A 22,066-nucleotide genomic window follows, 5' to 3' on the forward strand; every position below is an offset into this window, starting at 1 on the left:
CAGAAGGCAGCGCCACCCTGGGGCTGCTCTAACTTACAGCAGCTCCTGGCAGCCCCCAGATCACCGCAGGGAGCTCAAAGGGCCCTGGTCCGGGGGCGTCGCTGGGGTCAGGCCCGGCCCCGGGGAAGGGGGACACGCGCTGCAGCCCGGCCGCTGCCCCGCTCCCCTCCGCCGTGGGGGGGCCGCCCCGCCCAAGATGGCCCAGGGAGGGGGTGGAGCCCGGTGCATTGTGGGTGCCGCCCATGGCAGCGGCAGGTGAGCGAGGAGCCGCGGGAGGGCAGCGGCTCCGGGCGCGGCGCAGGCGGCGGATGCTCCGGCCCGGCTGGCAGGTGGGTCCCGGTGGGGCTGGGGGCTCGGCGGCGCTGGGCTCCAGGGACGCGCCTGGCGGGTGGTGACCGGCCGCGGCGGGACGCGGTGCGGAGGCAGCCCCGGGGAACCGGCCGCGCAGGTCGGAGCCCCCGCGGCTGCCCGCGGGCCGTGCGCGCCACGCGTGTCCGTGCTTCCAGCGTGCAGCCGTGCGGGGCGGGCACGCAGCCAACGGGTGTCTGTGCCCTGCTGGGACTGGTGCGTGAGTGTGCGCAGGAACCCGCCCCTGTGCGGGTGTCTGTGCATGGACCGTGTGTGTGCGTGCGCGGCCCCCGTGCATCTGTGCAAGCACCCTGTGTGTGCACACGCGTGGAGTCTGTGTGTGCGCGCGTGCCCTGTGGCTGGGGCACGTGGTGCATGTTGCACTTCTGTAGGTGTGTGTACAACACCCGGCAGGGGGGACGCAGTGCGTGTCACCTTGGCACTCACCTGTGCCGGGGGGGTGTGTGACACGGGCACAGGCACGTGCCAGGCTGTGGCTGGGCATGTGTGTGCCGTGCTTGTGTGCACAGTGGCTGGTGTGCGGGGTGCATCTGGTGTTTGTGCCGGTGCACAGGTGGGGTGTGCTGCTCACCCGTGTGCCCTGCCCGTGCATGTTGTTTGGTGACTGCGCCGCGCCCGCTGTGCTGCAGGCCGGGCCGGTTAGTGCAGGCTGGCAGGACCAGTTCTTGGGGCGGGGAGGAACGCGGCACCTAACGTGCACCCTTCCCTCCCCAAGCTGTGAGCAAGCTGGGGCCCTTCCACCCCTTTGCAGCTCTGGGCCCCGCCCCTGTTTGGGTTCGCCCCACGTCACCCCAAGCCTTTGGGCATCGGCGGTGGCGAGTCGTGGTCCCTGCGGCCACAAGCCAAGGCTGAGTCAGGAACGTGTCTGCTCCTCTGTAGCTTGGATTCCTCCCTCGTGCTCCCCTGTCCGGCCTACCGTGCTGCCCCCAGTGCCGCTGTGTCAGCCCCACCCCCAAGTAGCCTCCCTGGAGACATGGGTCACCCTGGAGGTGCCTGTCCCTGCACTGCACAGACAGATCAACCCCAGGTCCACACTTGGAAGGACAAAGGCTTATTCCCTGCCCCGGCCATGGATGCCCCCCTTTGGGCAGGTCGCTCACCCACAGCATCACCAGCGGGGCTGCCAGCTCCAGGGCTGAGGGGCGCGTGGGAGATGGGCTCAGGAGCCGCCGGGGGCGGAGGATGCCAGTGCTCAGGGCGCCCTCTCCCTGCAGGCTCAGCTGTGCCATGTCCCTGATGGTGGAGGTCGGCGAGAGCCAGCCGGGGAGGATGACGGCAGATGACATCATCGCTGGCACGCGGCAGGTGGTGAAGGGGCTGGAGGCTCTGCGGAGCGAAAACAGGGGCATCTCACAGCGGCTGCAGGAAGCCCTGATCCAGGGCCATGGGCAGGAGGAGCCCCCGGGGAGCCAGGCCCTGCAGCTCCTGGAGGAGAAGTACGACCTCGTCCGCAAGTCCCTGGAGGGGATTGAGCTGGGGCTTGGCGAGGCGAAGGTACTGTCTGTGCTGTGCCAGCGCCCCAGTGCGGCAGAGGGGCTGCCAACAAGGGAAGGGTGTCTGGCAACAGGAGCGCTGGCTCTGGGGGTCTGCTCCAGCCCCACCTTTCCCAGCAAGGGGTGCTGGGGCGGGGCAGGGTAGTGGTGCTAGCTGTGGTGGGGGTTCCCAGCTACTCCAGTCCCAGCTTCTCCCAGCAGGGGGTGCTGTGGGGGGGTGGAACAGGGCGGTGGCTGTGGGGGGAGCTCCCAGATAAGCCAGCCCTGGCCTCTCCCAGCAGGGGGCGCTGTGGAGAGTGGGGCAGAGGCACTGGCTGTGGGGGGAGCTCCTGGCTTTCCCAGTCCCGGCTTCTCCCAGCAGGGGGTGCTGTGGGGGGATGGAACAGGGCGGTGGCTATATGGGCCTCTCCCAGCAGGGGGTGCTGTGGGGGGTGGAGCAGGGCGGTGGCTCTATGGGCCTCTCCCAGCAGGGGGTGCTGTGGGGGGTGGAGCAGGGCGGTGGCTATATGGGCCTCTCCCAGCAGGGGGTGCTGTGGGGGATGGAGCAGGGCGGTGGCTATATGGGCCTCTCCCAGCAGGGGGTGCTGTGGGGGATGGAGCAGGGCGGTGGCTCTATGGGCCTCTCCCAGCAGGGGGTGCTGTGGGGGCTGGAGCAGGGCGGTGGCTATATGGGCCTCTCCCAGCAGGGGGTGCTGTGGGGGATGGAGCAGGGCGGTGGCTATATGGGCCTCTCCCAGCAGGGGGTGCTGTGGGAAGCAGGGCAGAGGCGCTGGCTGTGGCGGGAGCTCCCAGCCATCCCATTCTCTCCCAGCAGTGGGCGCTCTGGGCTGTGGGGCAGGAGGTTGGCTGTGGGGAGCTCCCGGCCATCCCAGTCTCTCCTGGGGGGTGGGGCTGGGCTGTGCGGTGGCCAGCGGGGCAGGCAGGGGGTTTCCCTGCTGAGCTGTGCCCTGCCCTGCCCAGATGATGATCGCGCTGTCGTCCCACATCGGGGCGCTGGAGGCCGAGAAGCAGAAGCTGCGGGCGCAGGTGAAGAGGCTTTGCCAGGAGAACCTGTGGCTGCGGGAGGAGCTGGCGGGGACCCAGCTGCGGCTGCAGCAGAGTGAGGAGATGGTGGCGCAGCTGGAGGAGGAGAAGAAACACCTGGAGTTCATGAACCAGCTGAAGCAGTATGACCCCAAGGAGGAGCAGGTGCGGCCAGACCCCCTTGGTTGGGGGGCGGGGGAGGGAGAGGAGCAGGTGCGGCCCAGACCCCCTCCCTGGCTGCACAGCATCTAAGTCCCCACCTTTGCGGGCTGAAGCCTCGGGCAGGGAGGAGTGTGGGGCTGAGATCTCTGGGGCACGTGGGTGTAAATGGGGGGTGGTCAGGGGAGCCCAGGCATGGGGGGTGCTGGGCTGTGGGGTGGGAATGCTCAGCCCCAGCTGCCTTCCCCCTGTCCCCTCAGCCGGAAAAGGACGATGCCCAGAGGCGGAAGGATAGCCTGGCCTCCCTGTTTGCCAGCGACGAGGATGAGCAGCGGCAGGGTACGTGCTGGGGGGGGAGCCCCAGGCAGGGGGGCTGTGGGGTGGGGGCTGTAGGCTGCTGGTTCAGGGCTGGCTCGCTGCCCTCAGCTCTGTGAGTGCCCCCCAGGCTCCCTGCTGTCTGCCCAGGCGCTGACCCAGTGGGTCCAACGGGCTCAGCCCCGCGGTTCTGCCATCGGGAGGGCAGCGACCCTGCGCCTGCTCCCACCAGCGAGGTTTAATGGTAATGGTGGGAACAAAGCACTGCCTGTCTGCCCACCCTCCTGTGCACCCGCCCTGCCTGTCCTGCCCCACGCTGCCCTCCTGTGCACCCGCCCTGCCTGTCCTCCTGCCCCACGCTGCCCTCCTGTGCACCCGCCCTGCCTGTCCTCCTGTGCACCCGCCCTGCCTGTCCTCCTGCCCCGTGCTGCCCTCCTGTGCACCCGCCCTGCCTGTCGTCCTGCCCCGTGCTGCCCTCCTGTGCACCCGCCCTGCCTGTCCTCCTGTGCACCCGCCCTGCCTGTCCTCCTGCCCCACGCTGCCCTCCTGTGCACCCGCCCTGCCTGTCCTCCTGTGCACCCGCCCTGCCTGTCCTCCTGCCCCATGCTGCCCACCTGTGCACCCGCCCTGCCTGTCCTCCTGTGCACCCGCCCTGCCTGTCCTCCTGCCCCACGCTGCCCTCCTGTGCACCCGCCCTGCCTGTCCTCCTGCCCCACGCTGCCCTCCTGTGCACCCGCCCTGCCTGTCCTCCTGCCCCACGCTGCCCTCCTGTGCACCCGCCCTGCCTGTCGTCCTGCCCCACGCTGCCCTCCTGTGCACCCGCCCTGCCTGTCGTCCTGCCCCGTGCTGCCCACCTGTGCACCCGCCCTGCCTGTCCTCCTGTGCACCCGCCCTGCCTGTCCTCCTGCCCCGTGCTGCCCTCCTGTGCACCCGCCCTGCCTGTCGTCCTGCCCCGTGCTGCCCTCCTGTGCACCCGCCCTGCCTGTCCTCCTGTGCACCCGCCCTGCCTGTCCTCCTGTGCACCCGCCCTGCCTGTCCTCCTGCCCCACGCTGCCCTCCTGTGCACCCGCCCTGCCTGTCCTCCTGCCCCGCGCTGCCCTCCTGTGCACCCGCCCTGCCTGTCCTCCTGCCCCGCGCTGCCCTCCTGTGCACCCGCCCTGCCTGTCCTCCTGCCCCGCGCTGCCCTCCTGTGCACCCGCCCTGCCTGTCCTCCTGCCCAGCGCTGCCCTCCTGTGCACCCGCCCTGCCTGTCCTCCTGCCCCGAGCTGCCCTCCTGTGCACCCGCCCTGCCTGTCCTCCTGCCCCGCGCTGCCCTCCTGTGCACCCGCCCTGCCTGTCCTCCTGCCCCGCGCTGCCCTCCTGTGCACCCGCCCTGCCTGTCCTCCTGCCCCGTGCTGCCCACCTGTGCACCCGCCCTGCCTGTCCTCCTGCCCCGTGCTGCCCACCTGTGCACCCGCCCTGCCTGTCCTCCTGCCCCGTGCTGCCCTCCTGTGCACCCGCCCTGCCTGTCCTCCTGCCCCGTGCTGCCCTCCTGTGCACCCGCCCTGCCTGTCCTCCTGCCCCGTGCTGCCCTCCTGTGCACCCGCCCTGCCTGTCCTCCTGTGCACCCGCCCTGCCTGTCCTCCGGCCCTATACTGTGCACCTGCCTGGCCTAGCCACCCACCTGCCTGCCTGCTTGCCGTCCTGTGCATCCACCCCACCTGTCCTCCTGCCCCGCACTGCGCACCTGCCTGGCCTAGCCATCATCTTGTCTGCCCACCCTCCTGTGCACCCGCCTCACCTGTCCTGCCCCATGCTGCCTGCCCACCTGTTCACCTGCCCTGCCTGTCTTCCTGCCCTGCGCTGCCCACCTGCCTGGCCTAGCTACCCACCTGCCTGCCCTCCTGTGCACCCACCCCACCTGTGCTGCTGCCCTGTGCTGCCTGCCCTCCTGCCCTGTGCTGCCCTCCTGTGCACTCGCCCCGGCCCACCCTGCACTCCTGTGCTCTGGCCCACTCTGCCCATGCTGTGCTCCTGCTCCGCCTTGCCCGGCCTCCTGTGCGCCCTCCCGCCCCATCCCAGCCTGGGCAGGCCCAGCGTCTCCTCACACGCGATGGACGCCTGCGCCAGAGAGTCCCTCTACCCAGCCATTCCCAGGCCGTCCCCAGCCACCCGCCGGCTCTTAGCAGCCCCCCAGGCTTTGCAGTGGGGTGACTCCCACCCCCGGGCCACCTTCCGGATGGTTTTCTTACAGCCCCCCACGGCCTGAGCCGGCCTATCTGTGTGGTGATGCCCCGCAGCTGTCCCCGCCACCCGTCACCGAGCAGCCCCACGTCTGCCTCAAACCCTGGGGGCTCCCAGCCAGCCGGACCCCTAGGCAGGGGCGGATGTGCTCCAGATGGGCTCCTCTGCATGTTCCCCGTGGCACCCCTCGCCTGCCCGCACCCCTAGAGACAGCTGCTTCCTGGCACCAAGGGGGTTACCATTTTTACTGCCTCCCCCCGTGGGGTTTTACAGAGCCCCTGCCCCCGGAGCCCAGCCCCCGAGACTGGAGCATCCACCCAGCTCCAGGTTTCAGAGTGGGAGCTGTGTTAGTCTGTATCACCAAAAGCAACGAGGAGTCCTTGTGGCACCTTAGAGACTAATAAATGTACCTGGGCATAAGCTTCTGTGGGCTAGAACCCACTTCGTCAGATGCACGGAGTGAAAAATACAGAAAAGCTTATGCCCAGATACATTAGTTCGTCTCCAAGGTGCCACAAGGACTCCTCGTTGTTTCAGCCAGCTCCAGTTGCGGAGTCCAGGACCCTGGGGCAGTGAGCCAGGGATGAGAGGGCTGGAGGGAGGAGGCGGCCCAGGGGCAAGAGGAGTGTGGGGGTAGGTGTGTGGGAGGGGAAGGGGACCCGGTGGGAGAGGAGAAGGAAGGAGAGGAGGGTCAGTGAGGGTGGGAGAAGTGGGGTCGGTGGGGGGGGGTGTAGGAGGGGAAGGGGGCCTGGGGTGAGAGGAGCGTCGGGATGGTGGGGAGAGGTGGGTCAGTCGGGGGGGGAGAAGGTGGCCCTGGGGGGAGAGGAGGGAGCCCTGAGGCATGGAGGCCTCTGCTGACTCAGCCCTATCAGTTGGGGAGCTGGGTGAGGGGCACCCTGCCAGGGGGGTCTTTGCCCCGACTCCCCTAGCTGTGCTAGGCCCTGGGGGTGGAGGGGCGCTGACCCTGGCTCTGTCCTGGTGGGTTGGCCCTGAATTGGGCGCAGGGCGGCTGCCGGGTCCTGGTTCTCGCGGGCGCCTCCCTTCACTGGCGCTCTCCGCAGGGAGCCAGCCGACCAGCACAGCCATGGCAGCAGCACAGCAGGGCGGCTACGAGATCCCGGCGCGGCTGCGAACGCTGCACAACCTGGTGATCCAATACGCCTCACAGGGGCGCTACGAGGTGGCCGTGCCACTCTGCAAGCAGGCGCTGGAGGACCTGGAGAAGAGCTCGGGGCACAGCCACCCTGACGTGGCCACCATGCTCAACATCCTGGCGCTGGTGTACAGGTGAGGGCCGCGGCCAGCGGGGCAGGGCCAGGCCTCGCGTCTCCTCCCCCATGGGCTCCTGGCTGATGCACGGTGCAGCCCCCCGGGGCTCAGAGACACCCTCAGCCAGGCATGTGGCAGAGCCGCCTCCAGCACTGAAGGACACTGGCAGCGCCATGTGCAGAGAGAGGCTGGCAGAGGACTTGGGGCTTGTCCCGTGTGGCTAGCGGCACGTGGCGCGGGCGAGGAGGGTCCCAGGCCTGGCTGGTATCTGGGCAGGGACCGGGGATCCAGGTGAAGTGAGGGTGGGCCGAGCTCCTGGGTGACACCGCTGCTTTCTGCCCTGCTGCAGGGACCAAAACAAGTACAAGGAGGCCACGGACCTGCTGAACGACGCTCTGGACATCCGGGAGCAGGCCCTGGGTGTGGAGCACCCGGCGGTGAGTGCCAGGGGGATGGGGGGCTCCCTGGATCAGATATCCTGGGACAGTGGGTCCCGTAAGGGCTGCTGGAAAAGGGGGGGGGCCTCCCCCATCCCAGTGGCTCTTGAGTCCAGCAGGGTTTCCAGGCACAGGCCCTGAATCCTTCTCTGGAGAGATGGGTCCATCGCCAGCCACTGCCCACAGAGTGCAGCAGGAGAGCCCCTCATCAGCCTGCCCCGCACCCCACAGCGCCACTGCTGGGAGGGGCTAGAATAGCCAGGAGCTCCCCCCACAGCGCCCCCTGCTGGGAGAGGTGGGGCTGGAGTCGCCTGGAGCTTCCCCCATGAGCACCCCTGCCCCCTCCCCCAAGCGCCCCCTGCTGGAGTAGCCAGGAGCTCCCCACACAGCCAGCGCCTTGCCCCCCCAGCGCCCCCTTCTGGGAGAGGTGGGGCTGGAGTAGCTGGGAGCTCCTCACACAGCCAGTGCCCTGCCCCCCCCCAGCGCCCCCTGCTGGGAGAGCTGGGGCTGGAGTAGCCTGGAGTCCCCCATCAGCCAGCGCCCCCTGCTGGGAGTGGAAGGGTGTCTGTGGCACGTCTGTGGTGGAAGGAGACGCGCGTCCGTGCCGGTGCATCTGGGCCCTAACGCTGCCCCCTCCCCTGGCAGGTGGCCGCCACCCTGAACAACCTGGCCGTGCTGTATGGCAAGCGGGGCAAGTACAAGGAAGCGGAGCCGCTGTGCAAGCGGGCGCTGGAGATCCGCGAGAAGGTAAGGCCGCCCTGGCGGGCGCTGCCAGCCACAGCCCCTTGGCCCGGCCCCGGCCCTGACGCTCTCCCTCCCCTCCCGGGCAGGTCCTGGGCCCCACGCACCCCGACGTGGCCAAGCAGCTCAACAATCTGGCGCTGCTGTGCCAGAACCAGGGCAAGTTCGAGGAGGTGGAGCGGTACTACGAGCGGGCGCTGCGCATCTACCAGAGCCAGCTGGGCCCCCACGACCCCAACGTGGCCAAGACCAAGAACAACCTGGTGAGGGGGGAGATCTACGGGCGGGGGAGGAAGGCCCATGACTGCCCCTGGGGGGAGGGGGAGGGTTGCTAGGGGTGGGGGAAGGGCCCATGACTGCCCCTGGGGGAGGGGTTGGGGTACTGGGGGGCTCCCTGGTGGCTGGCTGGGGGGCTTTCAGCAATTGCAGCACGTGTGGGTGCTGCTGCACAGGACGGGCTAAACTGCCCCTGCTCCGTGGTCTGGCCTTTGAGGGGGGGAAATCCGGCCCTGGGGGGGCGCTGGGTGAATGAGGGCTCCTCTGGTAACACTCCCCTTCCCGCCAGGCCTCCTCCTACCTGAAGCAGGGCAAGTACCAGCAGGCCGAGGAGCTGTACAAGGAGATCCTCACCTCACATGACGAGGAGCGGGCAGCTGTCCACCACGGTGAGGCCACCCAGCACCGGGGCTGAGCTATGCCCCAGCATGGGGTTCGGGGGGGGGGGGGCTTTCTCAGGGGCAGGTTTATTGCCGGGGGAGGGGGGCAGGGGCTCGGTGCGGTTTCTCTTAATCTCCTCTCTCGTCCAGGTGACCCCGCAGCAGGCCAGAGCAGTGCAGACCCCCTGAGCCAGGTAAGCACCAGGGCCCGTGCAGGGTGGGGAGGGGCCAGGCCCAGAGAGTCAGCCAAGCAGGGGCACTAGCCGGCCTGGGGGGCTGCAGCCCCTCCCTGCTGGGAGCTGTGCACACCCCAGCTCCCTCCTGTCTTCCCCCAGGATGCCATGGGCAGCGTGCGCCGGAGCAGCTCCTTCTCCAAGCTGCGGGAGTCCATCCGGCGTGGCAGCGAGAAGCTCGTCTCCCGGCTGAAAGGCGAGAGCATCCGGACCATTGACCCCAACCCTGGGTAAGGGGCTCCTGCCCCCAGCGCCAGTGAGAGCCCCAGCGCTGTCCCCCTGCGCTCTACCAGGCTCCGATGTCCTTGCCAGGGTCACTGGTGCCCACTGGCATAGCTGCCTTTGGCCACTGAAGTGCTCCTTGGCCCGAGGCAGCTGCCCCGGCCCGTCGCTAGTTACCGCACTAGTTTGTGTGCCAAGAGCAGAGCCCCACAGGACCCCCATGCCCCAGGGGGTGACCACTCCCCATTCCCAGCTATGATCTAGTGTCTAATCCAGTCCATGGGGGTGACCCTGGGTTGGCAGAGTGCAAATGCTTTCCTGGGAGGGTGGGGGGACCCGTCAGACCCCGCGTCTGTTCTGCCTGGGGTTACCCTCAGCAGCCAGCTCTAGCAGGGCCCATTTCCCAGCCATTTGCTTGGCTGCTTTAACACCTGGCAATGCCAGTGCCCCGCTGCGAAGGCTCCAGCCCCTGCGCTGGGTTGGCCTGTCCTAGGCAGGCTGACTAGCCCCATGGCAAGAACCGGTGCACTGCCCGCATGCAGCGACGCCGGCTGCTCACCTCACGCTCTCCCCTGCAGGATGAAACGCGCCAGCTCCCTGAACATCCTGCATGTGGGTGAGAGGCCACCGGTGCCAGCGGCTTCCCCAGCGGTGAGAACTGGTCCCAGGGCCCCAGCAGCTGCAAGCCCAGCAGCAGGGTTCCTGGCCCAGGACCCCTTAACTCCCGGCTCCCCTTTATTTCCTCTCCACAGGTGCCCAGCAGGAACCTGAGCGCCAGCAGCCAGAACCTCTCCCCCAGCAGCTCCCTCTCCAGTGCGGGCTGAGGCAGTGGCATGACCAGGCCAGCTGGAGGCTCAGCTCTGCTTGCTCCCGGCCCCCCCCCGCAGCCTGCCCGTTAACCCTCCAGGGAGCAGAGTGCACAGAGCAAGGGGCACTGCTGGCTGCAGCCCAGCCAGCCCCCACACTGGATGCAGTGAATGTGCCCCCCTCAACTAGGAGAGACCAAGCTGGTGCCTGCCCCCTACTGGGCTGCTCTGGCTCCATAGCACAAGCTGCTCCTTCTCAGGATGCCCCGGGGCTCGGCCTGGCCCTGCTCCAGCTGCCTTAACTCCCCTCTCGGTTGCAGGGGCCAGCGCTCGCTATTTATTCTATTTATAGGACATGGTAGGTGAGAGCAGAACAAGCACAACGTGAATAAAGGTGTTTGGCGACTGCTGGCTCTGGGTCTCTGTCAGGCCTCAACCCCCGCAGGAGGAAAAGCTCCCCCAGCCCCTCTGGGAGGCAGTGGGCCGGCACTGTTACCACCCAGGCCAGGGACCCCCACACCAGAGGTGTAGCGCAGGGCCCTAGCCCCCCAGTTAAAATCCTGCGGGTTGGGGGAATCCCACCCCCGGGCAGCAGGAGAGGCCCAGCACCCTTCTGTCGTGGTCTCCTGGCTCGCAGTGGCTGGGGCAGGGTGATCTCACAGCACACGGGCTCTGTCCTGGTCTTTATTGCTGAGTCCCAGACAGTCACTTTGAGTATAAAAGCCAGTACCAAGCAAGGCCCTGGCGGCAGGACCAACCCGTCTGCCGCTGGAGCCAGCCGCCAGCTCTTCGCCCGTGTGGCTGCCGCTGCTCCGGCTCACACCTGGTGCGCGATCTGCTCGACCTTGCGGAGCATCTCCTCCGACTGCAGCTGCTCCAGCGTGAGCAGGGACAGGCCCAGCTGGTCCTCCTGCCAAAACCACACAGCCTGTGAGAGCAGCGCCCCGGACCGAGCCTACAGCCAATTCCCCCCTCCAGGGCTGGGACCAGCCCCACCTCCCACTGCCACAGGACGGCGCTCACCTTGTGGAAGGGCTGGGCCATCTGGCGCAGGAAGTACTTGGCCACCTGCACGGCCTCGTCCACCGTGAGGTTGAGGTTGGCGTCCGTGATGTGCTCCTGGATCCAACGTGGCAGCTTCCCCCGCTTGTCTGCCCGGGCAAAACGCTACCAACCAGAGACCCAGACAACCCTGAGCTGTGGGGCCACTGCCCACCAGAGCTCCCCCTCGGGTGAGCATGCTCAGCAGCCACGTCCTGCAGTGCCCACCGCCCTGCCCCACCTGCCCACACACCTTGTCTGCAAAGATCATGAGCCCGTAGTCTGTCTTGCCCCGGATGGCCCGGCCCACGCACTGCGCCGCGTGCCGCATGGCGTCGAACGTCAGGAAGTCGTTCTCCCGAATCTGGAACTGATCCCGCAGGTACTCCAGCCGTGCCTGAGGGGGCAAGAGCGGGGTTGTGGCACACACCTGCCCTGACCAGCTGCAGTGGATGGGACGCGGCCTTGGGCCACGAGGCTCCTGCTATAGACCTCAACTTCAGGGGGCAGCAGGGCGGGGACCCCCTGTGCCAATCCTGTATTTGCACCCCCTCTCCCCCCCCGCAGAGCCCTGTAGGCTGATCCCCATTGCGCTCTCAGGAGGATAATCTCTGCGCCCCCTCCCTCCCCCCCCAGTGCACTGGGTCCCAGCTCACCTTGAGGATGCGGCTCTGGGTGTAGACATAGGGTACGCCGAACATGATCACAGCTCGCCCGTAGTGGTGCACTGCAAGGGCAGATCAGAGGTCAGGCTGCCACCCTGCCTCACGCCACCCCTGGCAGGTGCCACGCGAGGGGCCCTGTGGTCAGAAACCGAGCCCAAGCTATTGCCAGCAAGGACAGGCCCGAGGGCACCTTGCCCACCGAGCTCTGCCCCGGCACCCAGAGCGAGCTCTGCGGGGACATGTCGTACAGGCTGGGAGCAGGAAGAGCTGTGCTCAGGTCAGCGTTACCCACTGCACAGAGGGCGCTGAGAAGGTCCTGCACCTCCAAACAGCAGCAGGCCAAGCAGGGGGGCTGGGGCAGGGCCACACTGGCACTCCCCGGCAAGCAAACTCACCGAAGTCGATGCCTTCGGACACCTTTCCCCTGGCCACGGACAGCAGGATGGCTCCCCGCCCGTTCTCGCAGGCCTGTGTGCAAACAGGGGTCACGCCAAGCTGGGATCATCCCTCCACCCCGGCCCAGCCAGTGCTGCGCAGGGGAGAGCTAGGGCTGAGTCCAGGAGCGGGCACGGCCAGTTTCAACCCAGGAGTCTCCATCCGCCCCCGCTGGGACACGGCGCAGTCCAGCTGCTGTGTTCCAGCCCCGGGGGGTTCAGGCGCTCGGGAGATGAGGGAGAACTGTCACAGTGGGAGCACCCTGGCCCTCCCCAGGCAGCAGGGCAGGGCTCAGCCAGCACGGGTGCTGCAGCAGAGCCGCACTGCCGTAACCGGCCTGCTCCGCTCCATCCCAACCTGCAGCCTCACGCCCTGCGCCGAGCCCGCAGGGGCCAGCCCCTCCCTTCCCCAGCACCGGGACTGGGCGGGTGCTGGCACAGTGCCCACCTCCTGGTACTTCTCCAGCGCCATGCTGGTCTCGGCCCCGTCCTGCGTCTCGATGAAGATGAGCTTGTTGCGCTGGATGTTTTCCAGGATGCCCTGTGGGGAAAGCAGCCTGGGTCAGACACCGGGGCTCAGCTGGGACCCACGGCAGGGCCAGATGCAGGTTCCAGTCCCACTCACGGTTTTGTGGGGGAGAGCAGCACATTCCCCTTCGGCAGGGGCTGCAGCATCTGGCCACGGGCGGCTCTGCTGCATCACAGGCTGGAGACCAAACCCGACAGGCACCGGCAGGTGCTGCTGTGGAACCCTGCACTCCTCCCTGCCAGAAGGGTCAATGGGGAGCAGGAGGGGCGACCCCTGCCCTTCCCTCTCAGAGGGGTGGAGTCGAGTCCCATGGGGGACCTGACTGAGGGAGCGGGATGCCAGCGCACCATGCCAGGAAGGGTGCGGCCTGGAGCTGCCTCACCCAGGAGACTGGCAGGGAGTCCCAGGAGAACTGCGGCTGGAGATGAGCCTGGAGAGAAGCTGCTTCCCCAGAGACTCGCTGTGGCTCAGTGCCCGGCCAGGCAGCTACGGCTGAGAGCAGGCAGGACCGGAGGTCAGGACGAACCCACCGGCTCCTGCCCCGCCAGCAGCGGGCACTGCCGCGGGGAGCCGGCTAACACAGCCAGGGCCCTTCCCAGCCACTCCCTGCTGGATCCTTTAAAGGGCCTTTTCCTGCCTGCATTCCATGAGCAGCACACAGCTGTGACATCCATCCGCCCGCTCAGGCTGGCAGGGTCCTGGTGTCGCACTGTGATCTCTCCTCTCCCGGGATGGCAAGGGGCCGGTCTGGATCCCAGATGCCCGAGTGCCCATTAGGCACCAGAGTTCATGGCATTAACAGAACTCAGCCCAGGAACCCCCAACACGGAGCTTGCTCAGCCAGCGTGCCCACAGCGCACACCCTGCCCGCGGGCTGTGCCGCCGGCTGCCCTGCCACATTGTCTCCACACCAGCTGGGCTTCTTTGGCAGGGCAGTGGCTATGGCAGCAGCTGTGTGGGCAGGGAATGGGCAGGGCCAGCAGCAGGCACCCTCTCTGCAGACAAGTCTGGGATTTCTGGCAGTGAAGTGGAGCAGGGAAATCCCTTGCGACTGCCTCCCAGGCCACCCTTCCCGCCAGCCACTCCAGCAGCACTGGCCAGACCTCAGGGCACCTCTGCGTCCAGCCCCGCACTGGCCCCCCTGTACACACCTGCTCGTACCACGAGGCCACGATGTTTTCCATGTACTGGTAGCTGGTGAAGAAGGCCACAATGCCATCGGGCACGATCGCAGACATCTCCAGCAGCAGGTTGCCGTAGTTCCGGATCACAGCTGCGAACGGGCAGGGAGGGTCTCATGGGGCCAGAGCCAGATGGGCCGTGGTTGGGGGTGAACACCCACACAGCGGTGGGGCAGGGACTGAAGCTGAGATCTGGCCCCCCATTGGCCCATGCTAGGGGCAGTCCCAGCCAGTGCTCACGGGGGTGGGGGGACATGTTCAACTCCCCAGTGGTAGAAGGCGGCCATGGGGGAAGGGCCACAGGCCTGGAACTGCATTGAGTCACCTGGCCAGGAAGGCCGACAGCTGTCACACCACACGGGGGGTGGTCCATTGGCGCCCACTGCCCTGCTCCCTCCTGGGGGGGCATATGACACAGGTCACCCCTGCACCCTGAATTCTGGCACAGCAGCCCCTGGCAGAACAAGGGAAGCGGCTGCTGCTACAGCCCCCACAGCCCAAGCTGTTACTGGGGGACTCTAACTCTGCCCGCAGGGCCAAGGCAGAGGGGAGCCGCGGGGGGAGCCCCTGGCAGGGCAGCCTATCACCACAGCTGGGAAGAGGAGAGGTGATTCCAGAGTGAGCCCATGCCCCAGGGTGGCGCCCACATCCTCCCCCCAGGTTAACGCCCTGTAGCAGCCCTACCAATGTCCTCGCGGGTCTCGAACTTGGAGCTAATGGCCACCTGGTCGTTTCCTCGCCCCACAATCTGAAAGGAAAACAGGACGCTGGCAAGTGGGCCCCGGCCCAGAGCCAAGCTGGGCCCAGCTGCTCCCAGGAGAGCCGGGGCTCAGAGGTGCCCAGCAACTGCCAGACGGGGGGAGCATGGAGCTTTCGGCAGACACCCCACTCCAGCCCAGCCGCCCACTCACCATGGGGCAGAGACAGGTCCTGGCCAGAGTCATGGTGAAAGTGGCCATGGTAACAGGATGGAAATCCAGGATCTTGGGGTATATATCCAGCGGGGACAGCGTCTACATGGGGAGATGGGGTGAAGCATGAGCTGGGGGGCTGCTGTTCACCAGACACTCAGCCCATGGGACCTTCGCTCCAAAGGCCTGGATATGAGGAGGTGGCTGAGCAGAGATGCCAGCTACAGACGGCTCGAGTGTCTCTGCTGTGCCAGGGCAGGGCTCTGCTCTCAGGGTGACCCACATGCAGTGCCAGGGTTTGGGGGGTCCCCACACACACGTGGGAGCCAAGCTGGACTCGCAGCACTGGGTCACCAGCCCAGCCCATGGGCCCTTGGCAAGCCAGGGCAGCAGAGGGCTCCAGCCACGCACCCTCAGAATTCCCACCTATGCCCAGGCCAGGCCGGCTCTGCAGGGGACGGAGAAGCCAGGCTGGCCCAAGTCGTGGCACACACCAGAGATGCAGCCCTGAATGCACCAGGTGGGGGGAGGCAGAAGCACCCGGTGAATGGGAAGGGCTGTTTCTAGCAGAGCCGCCGTGTGGAGCAACGGCCAATCACCGGTGCCCCCAGCAGCCACAGCTGCAAGACGTCCCAGGCCCAGCGCCACACCAGCTCCCCGCCCCCGGCCCAGGAGCCACGCGCTAGGCTGCCACTTACCCCCGAGGTGATGATGACCGACTGGAACCTCTCAAAGACTGGCTTGATGGCGATGGAGGCGTCCATGCAGCTGGAAGGACAGGACGAGTGTCTTGGGGGGTGGGCAGCAAACAGCGGCCCCTGTGCAAGCCTGCCCACCCCCCGCCGCTCACCAGAGTCCATGGCCTTTCCACGCCTGTTCCCCCGCCCGCTCACCTGAAATGCAGGATGGGGTTGGCGATGGTGGGGGTCCTGTCGTCGAAGGGCTCTATGATGATGGTGAAGCCTGCAGAGGGGTCAGAGCTCTGGAGTCAGCGAGGCGTCGGGATCTCCCTTTGTTCCTCGTCCCACAAGGCTCCCACCTCCCCTCACCACTGAGATGCGCCCCGCCCCCCCGGGTGGCAGGGAGCTGCTGATTAGCAGCACCACCTGCAGTGGCTTCAGCTGGACGGCTCAACATCTCACCCCCAATCGTGCCAGGCTGGGGCACACCCCTGTACTCAATTCCCCGCCCCTTGCTGCTCTGCTGGGGTCACCACACACACACACTGACCAGCTGCACCCCCGTATTCACTCCCTGCACCCCACTGTACGGAGCTTTGTACCAAACATGCCTTGTGAGGTATCTGGAGACTAGTAACTCGCTGGTCACAAACGTGGGGAAACGTGTAGCAACGTTGCGTGTAAAGCTATGAACAGAGGCTGAAATCAGGACCGAAGCGTTTCCCAGACACGCCTGGGCAATGGGTAAACCCGTTTCTCAAGGACAAAGGAGAAGCTAATGCCTGTAGCCAGGTGTCATCCCCTGCCCAGTGGCCACCTTTGGCAAGGCAGTGGACAGTAGCAAACAGATCTACATCTTAGCAAACAGGAGCAAGGAACCTCTGTCACCACCGTGCTCCTGGTCTCCGTCATCGCGCTGGGAATGACCTTTGCCGGGGTAACCCTCAGGAAAATTCTTTTCAACAGGGGCCTGAACTATGAAAGGGAGGGGCAAAGGCAGCGCTCCGTCCTCCGCTCCCACTTCCCCCGAAGAGAACCGAAGGAAGAGCCGCTGAACTTGGGCAGCAGATCCTGGCCTGGGACTTTGTCCAGCAGTTACACTGGGAGCCCGTGGTAAGGGAGCCCACCTCGACCCCCAGGCTAGGTTGTTACGCTGCAGTGCTAGGAAGAGGTTTATCGTTCTCTTATAACCATTTCTGACTTCAATGCCCTGGACGTGTGCTCCCTTAAAACCTGCCTCCGTGTAGCTAAATAAACATGTTAATCAGAACCAATCCAGGGCTGGGAACTGGGCAGGGACCACCATGTGAGGCAGCAGACTGCTGTATATTGATCCCCTTAGAGCAGGGGTGGGCAAACTTTTTGGCCCAAGGGCCACAGCTGGGTATGGAAATTGTATGGTGGGCCAGGAATGCTCACAAAATTGGGGTTAGGGTGCAGGAGTGGGTGAGGGCTCTGGTTGGGGTGCTCCAGACAGGGACTGAGGGGTTCAGAGTGTGGGAGGGGGCTCCAGACTGGGGCAGGAGATTGGGGTGTGGGAAGCAGCTCCCGGAAGCAGCCGCATGTCCCTTCTCTGGCTCCTACGCGGAGGCAGGGGCAGGTGCTGCCCATGCAGCTCCCATTGGCTGCAGTTCCTGGCCAATGGGAGCTGTGGGGGCATCGTGCAGAGCCCCCTGGCTGCTCCTATGCGTAGGAGGAGTAGGGGGGACATGACGCTGCTTCCGGGGGCCACACAGAGCCACGACATTCACACATGGAGCAGCCCCCAACCCTGCTCCCTGGCTGGAGCACGGGCGCAGGGCAAGCCCCAGACCCCACTCCCCAGCGGGAGCTCGAGGGCCAGATTAAATCGGCTGGAGGGCCAGATATGACCCCTGGGCCATAGTTTGCCCACCCCTGCCTTAGAGCAGCAACAGACCTAACACATCTGAACTAGCCAGGAGAGGGCTGGACTGTGCAGAACACGTTTGGGGGGAACATCTGGGGCTGGGAGTGAGCGAGGGTCACCCTGCAATGGTAACCCAGGCCGGTGGGAGTGAGCGAGGGTCACCCTGCAATGGTAACCCAGGCCGGTGGGAGTGAGCGAGGGTCACCCTGCAATGGTAACCCAGGCCGGTGGGAGTGAGCGAGGGTCACCCTGCAATGGTAACCCAGGCCGGTGGGAGTGAGCGAGGGTCACCCTGCAATGGTAACCCAGGCCAGTGGGAGTGAGCTAGGGTCACCCTGCAATGGTAACCCAGGCCGGCGGGAGTCAGTGTGGCTGGCGTTTGCCGACAGCCTGCTGGGGCGAGAGCTGCTGGAACAGACACTTGAGGTGCGACCGGCAGACTGGCTGTGAGCGGCCCAGGCGGAAGCCACAGCAGCACAGCATCAGGGGGCAGCCGAGTCTGCAGGGGAGGGGTGACCCAGCCCCTCTCTGGTCTGCATTGCCCCAGGAATGCCCTAGCCCCTGTGTAGCTGGAGACCCACACAGGAGCTGGGGCCCCGCTGCTCGGCTTCTCCCGTTAGCCATCCGGTCTCACCCAGCTTGCCCGCCGGGGGCACCACGGAGACAGGAGAGCAAGTGACAACAGCTACTGTCCCAGATTTGCAGTGGTGTCTGCAACCCCCCCGCTGAACTCACACAGCCACTGAGCATTTGGGAACCTGGCCCTGGCGTGACAGGCAAAGATACGAACGAGCAGGAAAGCCAAGCCCTGCTCACCCCCTGCACTCAGGCCCCGCTCACCCCCTCCAGCCCCACTTGCCCCCTCCCACTCCTGGCTCCACTCGCCCCCTGCACCTGGGCCCTGCTTGCCCCCTCCTACCCTGCCACCTGCTCACCCCCTCCCCGGGCTCCACTCCCAGCGCTAGGAGAGGGGCAGGTGCCCACCAGGCCCAGCTGCTTTGTGCTGCTCTGGGAGGACTGCAAGCGTCTGTGCCAGCCAGGCCCACAGGGCCGCCACATAAGGGAAGGCCCCAGTCCACGTGCTGGGAGGGGAGCAAGCTGCTTAGCACTAAGAGGATTGAAACTGCTGCATCCCCGCAGCTGAACGCTTAAGAAATGTATGTGGTATTTATATTCCACTGCCACGTCAGCACGCCGGTCTAGAGAGACGCCTCACGCCCCACAGGCCAGGGCACACCCAGCCCCCTGGCCCCAGCCCCCCGTCCACGGGCCCGGCCCCTCGCCTGGTGTCCATGGGCCCAGACACACGGCTGGCCCCACTTCCCTCCCCTCCCCAGCATGCCCTGGCCCAGACAGATCTGCAACCCCCTGGTGTTCCCCTTTCCCCAGAGGGCCCTGAGACCCACAGCTGCTCCCCCAAGGAAGGAGGGGCCAAGGGGAGCCCTGGGGAGAGGCCCTGGCTCCTTGGCTGGGGGACAGGCTGCTGTGGGGTGTGAGCCAGGAGCCACGCGCTGGGGGTTGGCACCAAACAGCCCCCTGCTGGCTCCCGAGGGGCGCCCGGTCAGGGGCCGAGAAGGCCAAGGCTTTCTCTCACTGTGCTTACGGCACATGCCCAGGCCTGGCACGGGGAGCCCCACATTCTGCCAGGCCCCCTGCGGCTCCCTCCGCCTGCTCCCAGATGAGCAACAGCCCTGTTTGCGGGAAAGAATGGCCTGGGCCCCGTGGAGCCAGGCACAGAAGGGCCCCGCGGCCGATCTGGGATTCCTGGGCAGTCCGACAGCAAACGCAGCCCAGCGCCCCCCTGTGCACCCAGCATGCACCCAAGGGACTCCGGCACATCGGTGGGGCACCCAGCCAGACTCGGAAGATTCACTGACGCCTACTGTAGACACCAGCCGCTGCTGCCACCCCAACCCTGCAAGAGGAGCTCAGTGAAGGGCCATCACCCAAACCCAGCCATGACACCGAGGAACAGAGCTCTCAGTGGCAGCACCGGGCTGGTGCCAGTGCCCCCCTCTCCCTCCAGCAGCAGCCTGAAGGCTTCACGCTCAGAGCAGGACGTGCTTGTGAGCCTCAACTCCCTGCAAGCCTCTCAGATTGACCTGGAAACCAAGGGGGAGCCACCAGGCCGAGGCCACAGCACGAGCGACACCAGAAGTCCTGGCTCCCGGGGGCGGGGCACCTTACCCTTGGCGTAGGTGCTGACGAGCGTGGCGAAGTTGGCGATGAGGGTGATGGGAGAGAAGTCAGCGATGTCCACGATCTCCAGCGTGCGGAGCAGGGAGCGCAGCCGCTCGGCACAGAACCTACGGCAGGCACGAGAGGTCGAGGGGGTTACCACAGTGGGGGGGATGTTACCTCCGGGGGAGGAGACGCCCCTTTATCTGCCCTCCAGCCCCACACACTGCAGGGGGGTTGCTGATCCCACTCCCAGCCTGGTGTGGCTGCAGAGCCAGCCGGGCTGAGCAAAGCACAGGGCATCCAGTGGCCCCGGGCAGCGCCAAGCACAGGCACCTCCATGGCACCCCACATGGGCAGTCTGGAAGCAGCTCAGCCAAGAGGGGGCTGAGATTCAACAACTCAAACCCTGTACGACAAGGGGTGCTGCGAGACCTGTGTGCCCATATCGGAGGAGTGCCAGCGCCTCCAGGGGGAAGACATGGCAGGGGGCGGGTGGGCAGTGCCCAAGTGGGGAGGGTATGGGCACAGAGCAGACGGCAGACCAGGCGAGGGAGGGGTGCTGAGACCAGAGGGGCAGGCTGGGCCAAGGAGGGGTGCAGAGGGGCAGGCCAGGGAAAGCCAGGCCGGGCAGGGGCGCAGAGCAGAGGGGCAGGCCAGGCAGGGGTGCAGAGCGGGGCAGGCCAGGTAAGGCAGAGAGGCAGGCCAGCTGCTTACCGCAGTGGCTTGCGCTCGATGCACACCTTCTCAAAGACGTCCTTGAGGAAGGAGGGGGGGCTTTCCTGCACCATGTGATGGACCCGCAGCCGCGACTTCAGGTACTCCAGGAAGCGCTTCATGAAGCCCACGAAGTGCTCGGCTGTCCGGATGTTCCCAGGCACGGCCTCTGCAAGGGGTAGAGCCTCACTCTGAGTCAGAGCCTGCCCACGCCCCACCCACGTGGGGGCACGCCCAGGGTGAGCATGCCACTGCTGCAGCCCACCCCTCCCCAGGCCCCTGTCCAAGGGGGCACACAGATGCCCACCGTGCCTTCGACTGCAGGGCCTGCGCTAGTGGCCGGCAATCAGGGCTCAGGCTCCATGGTTCCAAGGAGACCAGAAGGGCGAGCAGGGAGAGGGCTGAGAAACACCAGCTCATCTCATGTACAGCACCAGGGGGCCTGGGAGAACAGTCGCTGAGTCAATGGAAGTGATGCCGTGGGGGGAAGGCTCTGTGTCCCACTCCCCACCCACCCCCAGTGCCCTCAAGGTCAGTCAGTCCCCCTGCCCTGGGGCTGGATGGGATCCAGCTACACCAGTAGCCCATACCCCAGCCAGCCAGTTCCGTTTGCACTGGGAGGTGCTGGTCCCCAGCAACGCCACCCTCCCCCCACCCGCTACCAGGGCCCACCTTGGAGAATCTCGTCGGGCAACACCGGATTGGCCAGGTAGATGTCCGTTTCCCGGGCAACGTTGGCCTCTCTCAGCCCCTCTACCAGCCGCCTGTATTCCTCCTTCAGCTTCTGGGCATCCGTCTCCTTAATCCTGGAAGGGGAGCAGCGCCCGTGAGCCCGGGTGGGCGTGGGGAGGGCAGGGAGGGGGCCCGGGGAGGGCACTCACTTCTGGATGGTGGCCTGTAGTGTGGTCACGTTGGCCTGGCAGCGATCCAGCGTCCGGCGCGTGATGTTCACCCCCATGGAGTCGATGCACACGTTGTCTGCGGGAACAGGGCACCTGGTCTCCAGGGGAACCCAGCAGTCGGGTGGGCAGGGGGCCTTGGGGAGGGACTAAACCCCAGGCGGGAGCGGGGCAGAGACTCCGACTCCCCTGACAAGCACCAGGCTGGGCAGATGCCCCACAGGCAGAGTGAAAGGACAGGTCAGGTCTGCCAGTGGGGGCCAGTAACAAGCAGGGACGGGGGGGCAGGGACTGGCCTTTACATACACGCCCCCCTGACCCAGAGCAGACAGTAGTTGAGGACAACAGCCATGACAGGCTGGGGCCCAGGGACACCTCGGCACGGGGCCTGGGGCAGTCCCACTGGCTCGGACAAGAGCAGCGTCCTGTCCCGAGTGAGAGCCGCAGGGCGGGAGCCAAGAGCCACAACAGGACACGAGGGACTTGGCAGAGGAGACAGGGATGCCCTGAACCAGGAAACGTTCAGACGCCGGAGAGCGGACACCGGGGCACTGGATCCAACCGGCCCAACACAGGCACCGGGCTGCACGGCCCCGAGCAGGGAGGCAACAGAAGCAATTGGGCACCTCGTTTGCACAGAGGGGTTGATGAAGTGGAGGTTGATGGGAAGGGAGCTGATCCCTCCCACTCCCCTGAGAGCCCAAGGGGCGTGACAGGGAATGGGAGCAATACCACGCCCAGCCATCTGGAGAGAGAGCCATACCCGGATCAGGCGGGGCGTCGTTCCCCAGGGGGCTGGTGCAGGGATCGTCCGCCCAGCACATTCATAGCCAGCTGGGACAGCGTGCCAGCCAGCCGGGCATGGAGCCGCCCCGCAGCGCCAGCAAAAGGCTCAGCCGCCCCCACCAGGGGCCCTTAGTACTGAACGGCAGGCAGGGACCCGGCACACATGGCAGGCAGCCCCTCCCCCCCCGGATCCTGTCCGCCCCCTGCGAAG

At 66.6% G+C, this 22,066-nt stretch overlaps 2 protein-coding genes across 2 annotated transcripts in view; one reads left to right on the forward strand and one right to left on the reverse strand.

Annotated features, from left to right (window-relative positions):
• KLC3 (kinesin light chain 3) lies at nucleotides 1–10,619 on the forward strand. Its single transcript, XM_044989225.1, has 13 exons — nucleotides 1–329; nucleotides 1,584–1,863; nucleotides 2,823–3,050; nucleotides 3,305–3,383; nucleotides 6,644–6,869; nucleotides 7,201–7,288; nucleotides 7,934–8,035; nucleotides 8,119–8,292; nucleotides 8,595–8,694; nucleotides 8,836–8,879; nucleotides 9,021–9,148; nucleotides 9,719–9,791; nucleotides 9,893–10,619. Exons 2-13 carry the CDS (start codon nucleotides 1,597–1,599, stop codon nucleotides 9,962–9,964), a joined length of 1,581 nt encoding a protein of 526 aa, XP_044845160.1. The 5' UTR covers nucleotides 1–329; nucleotides 1,584–1,596; the 3' UTR covers nucleotides 9,965–10,619.
• The window catches only part of ERCC2 (ERCC excision repair 2, TFIIH core complex helicase subunit), an 18,944-nt gene continuing 7,495 nt past the window's right edge, over nucleotides 10,618–22,066 (reverse strand). The window contains exons 9-23 of the mRNA XM_044989216.1: nucleotides 21,052–21,148; nucleotides 20,843–20,976; nucleotides 20,171–20,339; nucleotides 19,463–19,581; nucleotides 15,601–15,670; nucleotides 15,406–15,475; nucleotides 14,708–14,809; nucleotides 14,481–14,544; nucleotides 13,767–13,888; nucleotides 12,535–12,627; nucleotides 12,048–12,120; nucleotides 11,644–11,714; nucleotides 11,241–11,384; nucleotides 10,970–11,113; nucleotides 10,618–10,856 (exon numbers count right to left, since the gene is read on the reverse strand). Coding sequence (XP_044845151.1) covers nucleotides 10,764–10,856; nucleotides 10,970–11,113; nucleotides 11,241–11,384; nucleotides 11,644–11,714; nucleotides 12,048–12,120; nucleotides 12,535–12,627; nucleotides 13,767–13,888; nucleotides 14,481–14,544; nucleotides 14,708–14,809; nucleotides 15,406–15,475; nucleotides 15,601–15,670; nucleotides 19,463–19,581; nucleotides 20,171–20,339; nucleotides 20,843–20,976; nucleotides 21,052–21,148 — 1,565 coding nt within the window. The 3' untranslated portion in view covers nucleotides 10,618–10,763. The remainder of the gene's footprint in view (nucleotides 10,857–10,969; nucleotides 11,114–11,240; nucleotides 11,385–11,643; nucleotides 11,715–12,047; nucleotides 12,121–12,534; nucleotides 12,628–13,766; nucleotides 13,889–14,480; nucleotides 14,545–14,707; nucleotides 14,810–15,405; nucleotides 15,476–15,600; nucleotides 15,671–19,462; nucleotides 19,582–20,170; nucleotides 20,340–20,842; nucleotides 20,977–21,051; nucleotides 21,149–22,066) is intronic.

The sequence above is a fragment of the Mauremys mutica genome, chromosome 15 (assembly GCF_020497125.1).
Source record: "Mauremys mutica isolate MM-2020 ecotype Southern chromosome 15, ASM2049712v1, whole genome shotgun sequence".
NCBI classification, from domain to species: Eukaryota; Metazoa; Chordata; order Testudines; family Geoemydidae; genus Mauremys; species Mauremys mutica.

Coding starts and splice junctions, on each gene's coding strand:
- KLC3 (XM_044989225.1), top strand. CDS start 1,597: ATGTCCCTGATGGTGGAGGTCGGCGAGAGCCAGCCGGGGAGGATGACG. Junction 8,695..8,835: donor GCGGGCAGCTGTCCACCACG/GTGAGGCCACCC, acceptor TCTCTCGTCCAG/GTGACCCCGCAGCAGGCCAG. Junction 9,792..9,892: donor TGCCAGCGGCTTCCCCAGCG/GTGAGAACTGGT, acceptor TCCTCTCCACAG/GTGCCCAGCAGGAACCTGAG.